Consider the following 18,867-nt stretch of genomic DNA (forward strand, 5'->3'; position numbering starts at 1 on the left):
TATTTTATTTTATTTTATTTTATTTTATTTTTTTTATTTTATATTATATTTTATTTTATTTTATTTTGCTTTATTTTGCTTTATTTTATTTTATTTTATTATATTTTATTTTATTTTATTTTATTTTATTTTATTTTATTTTATTTTATTTTATTTTATTTTATTTTATTTTATTTTATTTTATTTTATTTTATTTTATTTTATTTTATTTTTTTTATTTTATTTTATTTTATTTTATTTAATTCTATTTTGTTTTATTTTATTTTATTTTATTCTATTTTTTTATTATATTTTATTATATTTTATTTTATTTTATTTTATTTTGTTTTATTTTATTCTATTTTTTTATTATATTTTATTATATTTTATTTTATTTTATTTTATTTTATATTATTTTATTTTATTTTATTTCATTTTATTTTATTTTATTTTATTTTATTTTATTTTATTTTATTTTATTTTATTTTATTTTATTTTATTTTATTTTATTTTATTTTATTTTATTTTATTTTATTTTATTTTATTTTATTCTATTCTATTTTGTTTTATTTTATTTTATTTTATATTATTTCGATCGACCTTATGTTTTACCATTGCTCAGTTTTCTATATTCAACACATATGTAGAATACATACACCAACACACAATTACATACGCATAACCAAACCATATCTTGAAGGCATCTTTTAAATTGGAGTCAGATACATGCACTCTTACGTATTCGTATATGCATACACACACATACATATTGTCATAGTTGCCACTAACTAGGAAAAGGAAACAGTTTTTCAAGCGGATGTTGTGGCTGCAGCCACAATGGCAAAGTCAACAACGAACAAATTGTTAATGTTGTCCTCGTGTCAATGTGTAACAAGCATGATCCTGTGTTGGTAAACAAAATCATATCAATGTATACATAACACACATATCATACATGGGTATGTGTTTGTGCTTATATATATGTGAGCATATCTTTCAGCAGGATGTATATTCAAACCTCAACATTTACTTACGAAAATTTGTGAATAACGATGAGTTCTTAAATGGGGATGTCTAGCGAACCTCAAGAGAAAAACCAACGGTGGTAAATGAAAAACACAAATTTGTATAACGGAGCACCATGACGTGACACTCACTCAAACCCCCACAGAGATTGTTCACAGGCATGCACATACATATGCATATACCAGTATAGTATGTGTATACGCGACCTCGTATGTGTGTTTGCATGAGTGCCTCTATGCTTCATTGCAAAGACTTTCTCAGAAGTGTTAGTTTATTATGAAGCAGACTCGGATTTCTCTTTTTTTCCTTTTGCCATTAACTCATATTTTATGACTTAAATTAAGAGCTTAGAAAATTAGCGTTAAGGGATTAATTAGTTGGCACTTGAAAATGTCAAAAAGTTTACACCAAAGCTTATGCATTACCTATACATATGGCAGAAGCATAGGAAAAACTGTTGGAAATTTGTTGACACAGCGTGAAGATGACGTTGTTAGCTAAGGAAGTGAGGATGAGTTTTGGTTAACAATGAAATTAAGACCACAATTGAGGCAATGATCTTAAACTAGAGAAGTGCCAAAGACTCGACTTGGAGTATTTTGAGTCATTGCTCTTTAAAATAAAACAAGGAAAAACCCATTAAGTTCAGTCAAAATGAATATACCTTCTATCCTATGATGGGTATAAAAGGATTTAGGAATAATATTAAAAAAATTTTAAATTTTTGTGGAAACTCAATTTTCTAGCATAACAAGCATTCAAACAGTTTTATTTAAGCAATTGCTTCAATATGGATATTCTCTATTTACTAAACACCATCATCACTTAAATCACTTTACTCTTCATTTTTGCCCCATATCTACTCCTTGGTAATGTAATTATTTTCCATGAGATGGAAAGGCAAGTAGAAAAAAATACGAAAACCAATAAATATGCTTTGACATTTACCAGCTTCACTGCAAATGCCAAAAATATTTGAAAAATGGTCAAGCAATTGCTCTGCACCAATGAAAATTGCCAGCCAAACTATGGCAATAGAATTTCCACGAAATTGACTTTTGAACAAAATTGAAAGCTTCTTAAGATGTTGTGACATACAATCTAAAAGAAGAACAATTTTGCAGCCTTATGGGTGTGTAAAATAGGTTAAGTGAAGATAAATAAAGGGAAAATTTTGAGGAAAATAATTCTTGCCTTAAAGATCCATCCATAAATTTCTTACATGACACAGCAAGCTGACAAAAAAAAATGTTGAGAAGCTTTTATGATGCTGCAACGCTTGGGATTTTACTTATTGTGGAGTAATGCATAGGGCAAAGGGTTGCCATATTTACTTAATTAACAATGTCCTGCTATAAGGCTTTCCTTGTGGAGTAATGCATAGGGCAAAGGGTTGCCATATTTACTTAATTTACAATGTCCTGCTATAAGGTTTTCCTTGTGGAGTAATGCATAGGGCAAAGGGTTGCCATATTTACTTAATTTACAATGTCCTGCTATAAGGCTTTCCTTGTTGCATGTGCTTGCAGTCAGGCTCTAGCAGTGAAAAGTGGGCTTAGGACCTTAAATCGGGTGACGGGTCTATACGGGTACTATATTAAGTTACAGACCGATCTGGATCATATTTGGCACAGATGTCGGGGTTCTTAGCTCAAATCATTGTGCCTAATTATATCCAAGTTAGATTGTAAATGCAGTTTTTATGAGCCTAAAACTCCAAATCGGGAGATCGGTCTATATGGGGGCTACATAAAGATATAGTCCGATGTAGCCCATTTTAGAACTTAATCTGCCTATGGACAAAAAAAGAATCTGTGCAAAGTTTCGGCCCATTATCTCCATTTTTAAAGACTGTAGCGTGATTCCAACACACCGACGGACGGACGGAGAGACAGATGGGTGGACATTGCTTGAGAGTCTTAGATTTTTACTAGGAACGAGAACTAGGGGCTACATCGAGATATAGTCCGATATAGCCCACTGTAGAATTTAACCTGCCTATGGACAAAAAAAAAAGAATCTGTGGAAAATTTCAACTCATTATCTCTATTTTTATAGACTGTAACGTGATTCCAAAACACAGAGGGTCGGACGGAGAGACGGATGGGCGGACAGGGCTAGATCGTCTTAGATTTTTACTAGGACCAAGAATTTGCATACTTTATAGGGTCGTTAATCAATATTTTGATATGGTGCAAATGAAATGACAACGAAATAAAACTCATTTGGTGGTGGATATAAAAAGTCTCAATTTCATGTGTGTGTACTCCATAGATTGTATTAAAAAACCTGCCAGGAAGTTTTTTTTCTGCACACATAAAAAATTCGTTGACAACACATTTGCTTAGATCGTTGATAAACTATTTTATAATTTATTTCAAACATATCAATTCTTATGTCTTTAAAAACCATATTTTTATGAGAATTGGGCAATGGTAGCGTATAAGTAATAATAATTTTTTGACTTATTTTACTAAATATTATCTATTTCTTGTAAACTAATTGATATGACAAAGTCTTAAACGGTTTTAAACAGCCGTGGAATCAAGCTGTCCTAAAGTAAGTCACAAGTTCATGTGTGCACGCAAGTAACTTATCAGCATTGCCATTTAGGGCTTACAAAATTTAGCTACTGAAACATAGCAGCTGTTCAATATCATTCTAGCTGAGCAGTATTTATTAAAATAACGTTTCGTAATGTTCTGAATTTTTTTTTTTTGAAGTTTACACAATTCCTTACTCTAAATTCTACTTGGAAGGAAACAATGTTTCTTTTGATACTATTATTATCAACAACATTTGCTGTCATTCATCCAGCAGCATCCAGCAACAATATATCTATTTTCTCACTTGGATGTTAGAATCCAACTACTGGATAGATAAGCGTTTGTGTGTTTGTGATTGTGTTCTGCTCGATATGGTGCTATATTTATCATTTGTATGTCGTTTATAAATAACGTGACAGTTTGAGTTAACTCAAAGAAAAAAAAATTGCGAAAGAAAAAAAAAAAAATTTTAAAGGTAAAATTTTGTCTACAAAACTTTTTAGTAGCTGTTATAGAATTTTATATTGTATTTATTTTATTTTAAACTTTTTTTATGAATTTTCTATTTTATATATTTTTTAACGTTTTCTGAGTGTATTGCATTGTTAAAAAAAACACACCAAAACTATGTGTAACATCCAAAGGAATTACCATTCAACATTTTTGACATGTGTTTTGTATGCTTCTCTCTTTTTTTCTATAGAAACATAGAAAAAAAAACAAAGGTCAAAATTTCAAATTAAATATTTGTTTTTTTTTGTCCAAGCGTGCCATGGAACATACCAACATGTGTATGTCCCCATTTGCCATGTCCTAACTAATATGCTGTTAGTTGTCAAAAATCAAGTGAAAATATATGTGTCTGTCATTTTGTTGAACAAGAGATGGTTGGTGCAATTTAATACATTTGTAGATCTGGAATTTAACATACCACATCCTTAACTTATCACTCAACACCATAAATAGTTTAAAATGAGGGGGCCACCTCACTGTGGTTGGAAATCGAAAAGTTCTCAAAATCCTTCTGTAACTGTGAAATGGATAAAAATATTCAAATTCAAATCTGGACTGATCTGGGTCAAATTGAAGAGGGATGTCGAAGGACCTAACACAACTCACTATCCCAAATTTCGGCGAAATCGAAAAATAAATGCGCCTTTTATGGGCTCAAAACCTTAAACGAGAGATCGGTCTATATGACAGCAATATCCGAATCTGAACCGATCTTAGCCAAATTGCAGAAAGTTATCGAAGAGCCTAACACAACTCACTGTCCCAAATTTTGGCGAAAGCGGACAATAAATGCACCTTGTATGGGCCCAAGACCCTAAATCGAGAGATCGGCCTATATAGCAGCTATACCCAAATCTGGACCGATCTGAGCCAAATTAAAGAAAAATGTCGAAGGACCTAACACAACTCACTATCCCAAATTTCGGCGAAATCGAAAAATAAATGCGCCTTTTATGGGCTCAAAACCTTAAACGAGAGATCGGTCTATATGACAGCAATATCCGAATCTGAACCGATCTTAGCCAAATTGCAGAAAGTTATCGAAGAGCCTAACACAACTCACTGTCCCAAATTTCGGCGAAAGCGGACAATAAATGCACCTTGTATGGGCCCAAGACCCTAAATCGAGAGATCGGCCTATATAGCAGCTATACCCAAATCTGGACCGATCTGAGCCAAATTAAAGAAAAATGTCGAAGGACCTAACACAACTCACTATCCCAAATTTCGGCGAAATCGAAAAATAAATGCGCCTTTTATGGGCTCAAAACCTTAAACGAGAGATCGGTCTATATGACAGCAATATCCGAATCTGAACCGATCTTAGCCAAATTGCAGAAAGTTATCGAAGAGCCTAACACAACTCACTGTCCCAAATTTCGGCGACATCAAACAATAAATGCGCTTTTTATGGGTCCAAAACCCTAAATCGAGAGATCGGACTATATGGCAGCTATATCCAAATCTGATCCAATCTATGCCATATTTCTGGAAGATGTCGAGGGGCCTATTTTAACTCAATGTCCCAAATTTCGGCGACATCAAACAACAAATTCGTCTTTTATGAGCCCAAAACCTAAAATCGAGAGATCAGTCTATATAGTAGCTGTATCCAAATCTGGACCGATCTGATCCAGATTGAAGAAGGATGTCGAAGGGCTTTGTACAACTCACTGTCCCAAATTTTGCCAAAATCAGACAATAAATGCTCCTTTTATGGGCCCTAAACCACAAATCGCGAGATCGGTCTATATGGCAGCTGTATCCAAATCTTGACCGATCGGGCCAATCGGGGATCGGTCTATATGGGGGTTATATAAAGATATAGTCCGATATAGCCCATCTTCGAACTTAACCTGCTCTAAACAAAAAAAAAAAATCTGTGCAAAGTTTCATCTCAATATCTCTATTTGTAAAGTCTGTAGTGGACCCTTCCCCTTAACCTAATTTTCGGAAACGGAAGATCTCGGAGATGGGTGGTCCCCCTAACGAAGTGTTAGGGGGACCACACCAATCCCCAAAGACCATGTCGATATGGGATTCAAATGAAACGTATTTGCGATTTGAATACGAATCTGATATCCAAATATGATGCCAAATGTTAGGGGGGCCTCACCTCTCCCAAAAAACCTCCAAAAGGGGACAAATTTGCGACCATGGCAATATGGGACTCAAATGAAAGGTCTTTGGGAGTAAAGCATGAATCTGATAGCAATATTCGGGAAAAACTGTATACCGGGCTACTTCACACCCATAACCTCACCCAAATATGACGTATTTGCTGAACATTGCAATATGGGGCTTAGAGTAGAACACGAATCTGATATATATTTCTAAGGCCAAGTCAAGCTCCGTCCCCAAAAACTCTCCCCAAACCGGACATGTATGCCGACTATAGAAATATGGGGCTCAAATGAAAGTATTTGGGAGTAGACCATGAATCTGATAGGAACATTCGAGATCAACTGTCTAGGGGACGTTTTTAGACCAGTTGCAATATGGGGTTCAAATAAATGATATTTGAGAGTAGTGCATTATGATGACATATTTTCAGGGCCACTCCCCAAAATACCTCTAACTCGAACATATTTACCGACCATGACAATGTGGGGCTTATATGAAAGTTGGGGATTAGAACACCAAATTGATCCCCACTTTCGGGAACAATTTTATGGGGGTCTTCCTCCTTCCCCAAGAAACCAATAATTTACTGACCAACTGATATCCAAATGTGGGACCATGTATTTGGGGTACCGCCTCTTCCCCAAAACAACCCACAAATAGTTCAAATACACCGACCATGGTAATATGTGGCTCAAAAGGTAATTTGAAATAAGAAATCGAATTTGATAACCAACTTTGGGCCAAGTGTTTGGTAGATGTCTCATTACATAAAATCCTCTTTACCAATGACAGTATGGGGATTAAATAAATGGTATTTGAGATTAGAGCACGATGCTGATATTTTTTTCAGGACCAAATGTCTGGGTTACCACCTCACCCCCGAAAACACCTCTAAATCGGACAAACATATTGGCCGGTCATGGCAACATGGGGTTCAAATGAAAGGAATTTGGGAGTGGAGTACGAAATTCATACCTATATTCAGAACCACATTTCTGGGGGTCCACACCACCCCCTGAACCCACCACCCTGAAGGCCTTCCCACTTCCAGAGACCCCATGAGAATATCGGACTCAAATAGAGTCAATGCCACTGCTGATTCTTCAAAATTAAAGAATCGTTTGAGCTTAAGAATTATCATCTTGTAATCGACCGAATCAAATGCCTTCGGATGATCCCAAAGGATAATGAAACTGACAAGATTGCTATTAATATTGCATCTCACACCTTCCACAACATCGATTAGAGCAGTGACACAGCTATGATCAGCTCGGAAGCCTCACTGTCGTTCAGTTAGTAGCCTATGTTCTTCGAGAAACAACTTCATCGGTCCATGCATGAGCATTTCTAAGTAGGGTAATATCGCAATCGGGCGGAATTCATTATTCGATTTCGGCAATGGAATTATTTTCGCCCTCTTTAAATTTTTTGGAAAATATGATGTCATTAAAATAAGGTTAAAAATTTAGGTATGAAAGGTTTTAAAAACGAAGGCCTAATATCGTCGAGACCAGTAGCGGAAGATTTGACACTGAAGAAAGCTTAAAGTACATCACATTGATAAACACTATGGAAGCTGTAAGATATATTAGGGTCTACTTGACTAGAAATCATCTCGCTGTCACTTTCATCTTTTCTAGCAACAGGTGTTTCAATATTCAAAAACCCCTCATTTAATCTATTCAACTCTTCAACTGATAAACGATTTGAATGATCAACATTGGCGTCTTTGAGCCCAATTTTTTTTTGTTTTACACCATTTACAGATTTTTTACACAGATTTAGATATAGCTCCCATATATATGTTCACCAGATTTTGGGTAATTTGCAATTGTGATGTCATTTGTCAATCATATTTATTACAGTTTGAACATATATGTATTGTACTATAGGGAAGGTGTAGGGTATTATACAGTCGGCACTATCCGACATTTGTCTTTCCTTACTGCTTTTATATTAATTTTTCCCCATTACTTATTTCAGGTTGCACCTTAGCCCAGCGTCCTGGTTTCAAAATCGGTGCCGGCCATCCAAAATCGCAACGCCATTTACCCAAGCGACCCACAGATCCTCCACCAAGCAAAGAAGAATATGTACCCACCGAACAGTGTCCCCAGTCAGATGGTTTCTTTCCCGATGGCGAGCAATGTGACAAATATTATGCTTGTTCGTAAGTATTGCAAAATAAATTTATGATAACCAAGTAAAAAATGATTTTAATATTAAACAAGTTAGAGAGTACCAAGTTCGGCCGACCCGAATCTTATATACCCTCCACCATGGACCGCATTTATTGAGTTGTTTGCCCGGTATCTTTTTTTAGGCAAACTAAGAATAATGGATAAGAAATGTTGTGCTGTTGGAGCTATATCAAGTTCCAGTCCGATTCGGACCATAAATGAATTAAATGTAGATGAACATAATAGAAGACATTGGGTAATATTTCAGTCCATTCGGATAAGAATGGCGCCTTGTGGGGGCTCAAGAAGCATCATCAGGAGATCGTTTTATATGGCAGCTATATCAGGTTATGGATAGATTTGTACCATACTTAGCACAGTTGTTGAAAGTCATAACAAAAAACGTCACGCACAATTTCAGCCAAATCGGATAAGAATTGCGCCCTCTAGAGGCCTTAGACGTCAAGATCCAAGATCGGCTTATATGGCAGCTATATCAGGTTATAGACCGATTTCAACTATACTTAGTACAGTCTTTGAAACTCATAACAAAAAACCTCATGCACAATTTCAGCCAAATCGGATGAGAAGTGCGCCCTCTAGAGACCTAAGAAGTCAAAATCCAAGAACGGCTTATATGGCAGCTATATCAGGCTTTGTGCCGATTTGAGCCATACTTAGCGCAGTCTTTGGAAGTCATAATAAAACATTTCATGCACAATTTCAGCCAAATCGGATGAAAAGTGCGCCCTCTAGAGGCCTAAGAAGTCAAGATCCTAGAGCGGCTTATATGGCAGCTATATCAGGCTATGTACCGAGCTGAGCCATACTTAGCGCAGTCTTTGGAAGTCATAACAAATCACTTCATGCACTATTTCAGCCAAAGCGGATAAGAATTGCGCCCTCTAGAGGTCTAAGAAGTCAAGATCCTGGAGCGGCTTATATGGCCGCTATATCAGGTTATAGACCTATTTCAACCATACTTGGTAAGGCTGTTGGAAGTCATAACAAAACACTTCACGCACAATTTCAGACAAATGGGATAAGAATTGCGCCCTCTAGGGCCTAAGAAGTCAAGATCCTAGATCGGTTTATATGGCAGCTATACCAGGTTATGAACCGAGTTGAACCATACTAAGCATAGTTTCTGGAAGCCAAAACAAAAAACTTCATGCAAAATTTCAGCCAAATAGGATAAGAATTGCGCCCTCTAGAGGCTTAAGAAGTCAAGATCCTAGATCGGTTTATGTGGCAGCTACCGAGTTGAGCCATACTTAGCACAGTCTTTGAAAGTCATAACAAAACACTTCACGCACAATTTCAGACAAATCGGAAAAGAATTGCGCCCTCTAGAGGCCTAAGAAGTCAAGATCCCAGATCAGCTTATATGACAGCTATATCAGATTAAGTACCGATTTGAGCCATACTTAGCTCAGTTCTTGGAAGTCATAACAAAACACCTCATGCAAAATTTCAGCCAAATCGGATAAGAATTGCGCCCTCTAGAGGCCTAAGAAGTCAAGATCCCTGATCGGCTTATATGACAGCTATACTAGGTTATGGTTCAGGTTGATCCATACTTAGCGCAGTCTTTGGAAGTCATAACAAAACACTTCATGCACTATTTCAGCCAAATCGGATAAGAATTCCACCCTCTAGAGGCTCAAGAAGTCAAGATCCTAGATCGGTTTATATGGCAGCTATATCAGGTTATATACCGATTTGACCAATACTTACCACAGCTTTTGGAAGTCATAATAAAACATTTCATGCAAAATTTCAGCCAAATCGGATAAGAATTGCGCCCTCTAGAGGTCTAAGAAGTCAAGATCCCTGATCGGCTTATATGACAGCTATACTAGGTTATGGTTCAGGTTGATCCATACTTAGCGCAGTCTTTGGAAGTCATAACAGAAAGCTTCATGTAAAATTTCAGCCAAATCGGATAAGAATTGAGCCCTCTAGATGCCTAAGAAGTCAAGATCCTAGAGCGGCTTATATGGCCGCTATATCAGGTTATGTACCGATTTTAGCCATACTTACCAGAGTCTTTGGAAGCCATAACAAAACACTTCATGCACAATTTCATCCAAATCGGATTAGAATTGCGCCCTCTAGTGGCTCAAGAAATCAAGACCCAAAATCGGTTTATATGGCAGCTATACCAAAACATGGTCCGATATGGCCCATTTACAATCCCAATCGACCTACACTTTTAAGAAACATTTGTGCAAAATTTCAAGCGTCTAGCTTTACTCCTGTCGGACGGACGGACATATAATTTGAGCCCCGTATTGCCATAGCCGCGTAAATATGAACCGTTTGGAGGGTGTTTTGGTGCTGGGTAGGCCACCGGCACTTTGCACTGAAAATAGATATCAAATTCGTTCTTTATTCCCAACGGAAATGAAGTTCAGCTTAGGGCGTTCTTTAGGGCGTACCCCAAAACACTTGGCTCCAAAATTGAATATCAAATTTGTTTTCTACTCTGAAATACCTTTTATTTGAGTCCCATATTGTCATAATGGGTCAAATAACTCATGGAAGTATTTTTAGGAGGAAAAGCGCCATCTAGACTTGAACACAAATATTAATGCCACATTCTTAATCTGCACCCTAATATCTTTCATTGGACCATCCATCGGACCACTTTCGGATATGGGTGGCGTTTTTGGGGTAAGGGGAGTGTTCGCCCCACCCGATATCTAAAAATTATATAGTCTATGTTTCCTTCCAGACAAACGTACACAATCTGAATGAAAATTTTAAGAAAATCTATGCAGCCAAGCATCATATAGTCATAATGGGTCTAATGGCGTTTCTGAGGGGTGGCGTGACTCCCTATTCTTCAATCTGATTTTGTATGCTAGGTTCGAAATCTACTCCCGAATACCTCTTATTTGAGCCCCATATTGAAATGAACGTCCAATATGTCTGTTTTGGGGAGTTTTGGGTTTGGGGCGGCCCTATGGGTACTTAGACACAAATTTTAATACCATATTCGTATTCTACTCTCCAATACCTTTCATTTGATACCTATATTGTCCGGGTCGGTCCGCTTTTGATTTTGGTTTGTGTTTTTGGCATAGGGGGGAGGGTCCGCCCCCCTTCCGATACCGAAGAATTTTGAAGCCTATGTTTCCTTCCAGACCAACCTACACAATATGGAAATAATTTCGAGAAAATCGGTTCTGCCGTTTTTCAGTCTATACGGAACAAACACACCGAGACCCATATATCTGTGATTGGCTAATGTGCCCATTTTGGGCGTTTTTGAGGGGTGGAGTGACCCCCTATACTTCGACATGAATTTTTTTTTGCCAGATTCGTCCTCTACTCCCGTATACTTTTCATTTGATACCCATATTGTCCTTACCGATTCACTTTTGATTTTGTGTGGTGTTTTTGGGGTAACGGTGGAGGGTCCGCCCCCTTCCATTATCAATGAATTATAAAGCCTATTCCTGCTTCCTGACTATATTTGTAATCTACTCGCGAATAACTTTCTTTTGAGTCCCATATTGTCATGATCGTCAAATAAACCTATTTTAAGGGGGTTTGGGGCTTGGTCGGCCCCCCAGGTACTTGGACCCAACTTTTATTATGAAATTAATACTCTACCCTTGAATACCTTTCATTTGAATCCAATATTGTCCCGATCGGTTCGCTTTTATTTTCGGGTAGTACTTTTAGGGTAAGTGACGGTTTAAGCATCGCTGTACATTTTTATACCCTCCACCATAAGATGGGGGGTATAGTAATTTCGTCATTCTGTTTGTAACTACTCGAAATATTCGTCTGAGACCCCATAAAGTATATATATTCTTGATCGTCGTCACATTTTATGTCGATCTAGCCATGTCCGTCCGTCTGTCCGTCCGTCCGTCTGTCTGTCGAAAGCACGCTAACTTCCGAAGAAGTAAAGCTAGCCGCTTGAAATTTTGCACAAATACATCTTATTAGTGTAGGTCGGTTGGTATTGTAAATGGGCCATATCGGTCCATGTTTTGATATAGCTGCCATATAAACCGATCTTGGGTCTTGACTTCTTGAGCCCCTAGAGTGCGCAATTCTTATCCGATTGGAATGAAATTTTGCACGACGTGGTTTGCTATGATATCCAACAACTGTGCCAAGTATGGTTCAAATCGGTCCATAACCTGATATAGCTGCCATATAAACCGATCTTGGGTCTTGACTTCTTGAGCCTCTAGAGGGCGCAATTCTTATCCGATTGAGATGAAATTTGTTATGATACCCAACAACTGTGCCAAGTATGGTTCAAATCGGTCCATAACCTGATATAGCTGCCATATAAACCGATCTTGGGTCTTGACTTCTTGAGCCTCTAGAGGGCGCAATTCTTATCCGATTGGATTGGAATTTCGCACGACGTGTTTTGTTATGATACCCAACAACTGTGCCAAGTATGGTTTAAATCGGTAAATAACCTGATATAGCTGCCATATAAACCGATCTTGGGTCTTGACTTCTTGAGCCTCTAGAGGGCACAATTGTTATCCGATTTGAATGAATTTTTGCACGAAGTATTTCGTTATGATATCCAACAACTGTGCCAAGTATGGTTGAAATCGGTTAATAACCTGATATAGCTGTCATATAAACAGATCTGGGGATTTGACTTCTTGAGCTTCTAGAGGGCGCAATTCCTATCCGATTTGGCTGAAATTTTGCATGACGTATTTTATTTTTACTTTCAACAACTGTGTCAAATAAGGTTCAAATCGGTTCATAACCTGATATAGCTGCCATATAAACCGATCTGGGATCTTGACTTCTTGACCCCTAGAGGTCGCAATTATTATCCGATATGCCTGAAATTTTGTACGATGGATCCTCTCATGACCATCAACAAACGTGTTTGTTATGGTCTGAATCGGTCTATAGCCCGATACAGATCCCATATAAATCGTTCTCTCTATTTTACTTCGTGAGCCCCAATGGGCGCAATTCTTATACGAATTGGCTGAAATTTTACACAGGTCTCCAACATATAATTAAATTGTGGTCCGAACCGGACCATATCTTGATATCGTTTTTAATAGCAGAGCAACTCTTTTCTTATATCCTTTTTTGCCTAAGAAGAGATGCCGGGAAAAGAACTCGACAAATGCGATCCATGGTGGAGGGTATATAAGATTCGGCCCGGCCGAACTTAGCACGCTTTTACTTGTTTCTTGCTTAATCCTCCTCTCCCTAGTGGCTTTCATGCTATCCTCTTCTCCTTAGTGGCCTTCTGAATTTTAACTGCGACATATATTGGGTTGCCCAAAAAGTAGTTGCGTATTTTTCATATAGTCGGCGTTGACAAATTTTTTCACAGCTTGTGACTCTGTGTATTTGCATTCTTTCTTCTGTCAGTTATCAGCTGTGACTTTTAGCTTGCTTTAGAAAAAAGTATAAAAAAAGTATATTTGATTAAAGTTCATTCTAAGTTTTATTAAAAATGCATTTACTTTCTTTTAAAAAATCCGCAATTACTTTTTGGGCAACCCAATATAACCACCTTGCTTAAACCCCAAGCCCACTCTCCCAGCAGAAACTTTCTGCTGAACTTCTTTTCCCACTTCTTTCGCTGCTCCTTTGGATATTCAACTTTCGTTAGTAGCACATTTCCTATAAACAGTCGTTTTAAAATCTTGCTTACATTTAACGATGGTCCTTAGAGTCCTTTTTAATTCCATAGGATTATAAATTAGCAATATTTATGTATTTGCCTGATTGCCCCACATTTGGGCCAATCAATCTTTTTCACACACACACATAGACCTACACATGTTATGTCCTGGCCCAATCCCCCCTGGAGCAACATAAATTTCGTTTCAATTTCAATTCCCCCGCCCAACTAGTTGGCTCTAGAGTAATTTTATATCAATTATATGTGACACTTGATACAAATAATTACTTTAACACTTTCATGTCAGCGGATACGCCTTCAACGCCCCTTTCCCCAGCAAATGGGCTAGGTATAGCCTGAAAGTAAAGTTTATTACTAGCCGAAAAACATCACCTTTTCAAATATATGTGTGTGTGTGTGTGCGTGTGAGGGAATTGATTTTGGCCCTGTACGTTAGTGACATTCCCCAACTGAGACCATTTCCACGCCATATATGATGAAGTGTTGAAGAATTCCGCCATCCGCAATCCCTCAATTCCCTTAACACTCCTTAATGGCCTTCAAGTATTTCCTGTTACCATCCTTAGTTGTGGTATGAGTAGGTGTAGCAGTGCCATGAACGCGGACACAAATCAACCTCGAATGTGTCAGAGGGGTATTTATGTGTTGGTGTATGCCATGTGCCACGGAATCTCTGTGTATGTCTGTGTCTGTTTGTGTTACAAAACACATTAACGATATTCCCCCTGTGGCTAATGTTAAATAAGAGAAACACTCAATTAAACGTTGTATTACCGTTTCTACCTTTGGATCTTCATTTATCTTGAAGCCCTTTGGGTCATATCGTCAATGATTACAACACAGGTGGTGATTTAAGGTATGAAATTGGCTGGAGTTTGTGGCTAAATACCTGCTGCCATTGAAAAGTGTGGGTGAGGGGCGAGAAGAGTAACCACATTTTCACATGGTTTTCTTATATATCTATACGAATATACAGCGGCTTGATGTCTATTAGAGTCTGCCGACTCATACTAGGTAGTATTGCGTTGCCCAAAAAGTAATTGCGGATTTTTTAAAAGATAGTAAATGCATTTTTAATAAAACTTAGTATGAACTTTAATAAAATATACTTTTTTTTACACTTTTTTTCTAAAGCAAGCTAAAAGTCACAGCTGATAACTGACAGAAGAAAGAATGCAATTACAGAGTCACAAGCTGTGAAAAAATTTGTCAACGCCGACTATATGAAAAATCCGCAATTACTTTTTGGGCAACCCAAATATAACAAATATACAGCGGCTTGATGTCTATTAGAGTCTGCCGACTCATACTAGGTAATAAAATGACTAATGGATGGATGGGTTTGGATTCGTAACTGAAATGATGAGATTTATAGGCTATATCTTAGGATTTGGAGTCCTGGCTTATGTCTTACTTAGCAGCTCTTACACCTTTGCATGGATGGCATAGATTACTCTCTGATTGACTCTTTGGGATGAGATACCGTTAAGGAGAAGCCCCTATAGTACAATTTTCCTCAGAGGGTTACAAAATAGAGCTGGCAAACTATGGATACTCGCAACATTCGATATTTTCGATAGTTTACAAATAATTATCGATGCTATCGAACTATCGAAATGAGAACTAACAAGTAAGAGCGAGCTAAGTTCGGCCGGGCCGAATCTTATATACCCTCCACCATGGATCGCATTTGTCGAGTTCTTTTCCCGACATCTCTTCTTAGGCAAAACAGGATATAAGAAAAGATTTGCTCTACTATTAGAGCGATATCAAGATATGTCAGCCAATTCGAATAAGAATTGCGCCCTTTGGGGGCTCAAGAAGTAAAATAGAGAGATCGATTTATATGGGAGCTGTATCGGGCTATAGACCGATTCAGACCATCATAAACACGTATGTTGACGGTCATGAGAGAATCCGTCGTACAAAATTTCAGGCAAATCGGATAATAATTGCGCACTCTAGAGGCTCAAGAAGTCATGTCCCCAGATCTGTTTATATGACAGCTATGCCAGGTTATTAACCGATTTGAACCATACTTGACACAGTTGTTGGATATCATGACAAAACACGTCGTGCGAAATTTCATTCAAATCGGATAAGAATTGCGCCCTCTAGAGACTCAAGAACTCAAAACCCAAGATCTGTTTATATGACAGCTATATCAGGTTATGAACCGATTTGAACCATAGTTGGCACAAATGTTGGGTATCATAACAAAACACGTCGTGCCAAAATTCATTCAAATCGGATAAGAATTGCGCCTTCTAGAGGCTCAAGAAGTCAAGACCCAAGATCGGTTTATATGGCAGCTATATCAGGTTATGGACCGATTTGAACCATTCTTGGCACAGATGTTGGATAACATGACAAAACACGTCGTGCCAAAATTCATTCAAATCGGATAAGAATTGCGCACTCTAGAGGCTCAAGAAGTCAAGATCCCAGATCGGTTTATATGACAGCTATATTAGGTTATTAACCGATTTGAACCATACTTGGCACAGTTGTTGGATATCAAAACAAAATACGTCGTGCCAAAATTCATTCAAATCGGATAAGAATTGCGCCCTCTAGAGGCTCAAGAAGTCAAGACCCAAGATCGTTTATATAGCAGCTATATCAGGTTTTGGACCGATTTGAACCATACTTGGCTCAGTTGTTGGATATTATAACAAAACACGTCGTGCCAAAATTCATTCAAATCGGATAAGAATTGCGCCCTCTAGAGGCTCAAGAAGTCAAGACCCAAGATCGGTTTATATGACAGCTATATCAGGTTATGGACCGATTTAAACCATTCTTGGCACAGATGTTGGATATCATGACAAAACACGTCGTGCGAAATTTCATTTCAATCGGATAAGAATTGCGCACTCTAGAGGCTCAAGAAGTCAGGACCCAAGATCGGTTTATATAGCAGCTATATCAGGTTATGGACCGATTTGAACCATACTTGGCACAGTTGTTGGATATCATAAGAAAACACGTCGTGCCAAAATTCATTCAAATCGGATAAGAATTGAGCCCTCTAGAGGCTCAAGAAGTCAAGACCCAAGATCGGTTTATATGACAGCTATATCAGGTTATAGACCGATTTGAACCATTCTTGGCACAGATGTTGGATATCATGACAAAACACGTCGTGCCAAAATTTATTAAAATCGGATAAGAATTGAGCCCCTAGAGACTCAAGAAGTCAAGACCCAAGATCGGTTTATATGACAGCTATATCAGGTTTTGGACCGATTTGAACCATACTTGGCACAGTTGTTGGATATCATAACAAAATACGTCGTGCGAAAGTTCATTCCAATCGGATAAGAATTGCGAACTCTAGAGGCTCAAGAAGTCAAGACCCAAGATCGGTTTATATGGCAGCTATATCAAAACATGGACCGATATGGCCCATTTACAATACCAACCGACCTACACTAATAAGAAGTATTTGTGCAAAATTTCAAGCGGCTAGCTTTGCTACTTCGGAAGTTAGCGTGCTTTCGATAGACAGACGAAAAATTGGGCCCTCTATAGGCGCCATATATCTTAATGGATGCATTCAGTGTCGGATTGCTTATTATACCCACCACCAAAGGATGGGGTGGGATATTGATTTTGTCATTCCGTTTGCAACACATCGAAATATCCATTTCCGACCCTATAAAGTATTTATATTCTTGATCAGCGTAAAAATCTAAGACGATCTAGACATGTCCGTCCGTCTGGCCGTCTATCTGTTGAAATCACGCTACAGTCTTCAAAAATAGAGATATTGAGCTGAAATTTTGCACAGAGTCTTTTTTTGTCCATAAGCAGGTTAAGTTCGAAGATGGGCTATATCGGACTATATCTTGATATAGCCCTCATATAGACCGATCGGCCGATTTAGATTCTTTGGCCTATAAAAGCCACATTTATTAGCCGATTTTGCTGAAATTTGGAAAAGTGAGTTGTGTTAGGCCCTTTGACATCCTTTGTCAATTTGGCCCAGATTGGTCCAGATATGGATATAGCTGCCATATAGACCGATCCTCCGATTTTGGGTCTTAGGCTCATAAAAGCCACATTTATTATCCGATGTTAATGAAATTTAAGACAGTAAGTTGTGTTAGGCTCTTCGGCATCCTTCATCAATTTGGTCCAGATCGGTCCAGATTTGGATATAGCTGCAATATAGACCGATCTCTCGATTTAGAGGTTTTTTGCCCATAAAAGACGTATTTATTATCTGATGTTGCCGAAATTTGGGACAGTGAGTTATATTTGGCCCTTCGACATCCTTCGCCAATTTGGCTCCGATCGGTCCAGATTTGGATATAGCTATCATATAGAACGATGCACCGATTTAGGGCCTTAGGCCTATAAAAGGCGCATTTATTGTCCGATGTCGCCGAAATTTGGGACTGCATTATGGCACAGATCGGCCAAGATTTGGATATAGCTGCCATATAGACCGATCTCTCGGTTTTAGGTTTTGGGGTCAGAAAAAGCGCATTTATTGTGCGATGTCGCCGCAATTCGGGACAGTGAGTTGTGTTGGGCCCTTCGACATCCTTCTTCAATTTTACTCAGATCGATCAAGATTTGGATATAGCTGCCATATAGACCGATATCTCGATTTAAAGTCTTGGCCCCAAAAAAGACGCATTTATAATCCATTATTTGGGATTGTAAACGGGACCATATCGGTCCACCTTTTTAATATGGCTGACATATGCATCGATCTTGGATCTTGATTTCTTCAGCTTCTAGGGGGCGACATTTTTATCCGATTTGTCTGAAATTTTGGATGAGTTCGTTTGACTTCCAAAATCTGTGGCAAGTATGATCCAAATCGATT

The 18,867-nt window shown here is 37.8% G+C and overlaps 1 protein-coding gene across 1 annotated transcript in view; it reads left to right on the top strand.

Moving 5' to 3' along the window:
* Nucleotides 1–18,867, top strand: part of LOC106085945 (protein obstructor-E) — an 83,470-nt gene that overhangs the window by 22,874 nt on the left and 41,729 nt on the right. Inside the window, exon 3 of the mRNA XM_013250432.2 lies at nt 8,172–8,358. Within this exon, the coding sequence (XP_013105886.2) occupies nt 8,172–8,358 (187 nt within the window). The remainder of the gene's footprint in view (nt 1–8,171; nt 8,359–18,867) is intronic.

The sequence above is a fragment of the Stomoxys calcitrans genome, chromosome 3, assembly GCF_963082655.1.
Source record: "Stomoxys calcitrans chromosome 3, idStoCalc2.1, whole genome shotgun sequence".
Lineage (NCBI taxonomy): Eukaryota > Metazoa > Arthropoda > Insecta > Diptera > Muscidae > Stomoxys > Stomoxys calcitrans.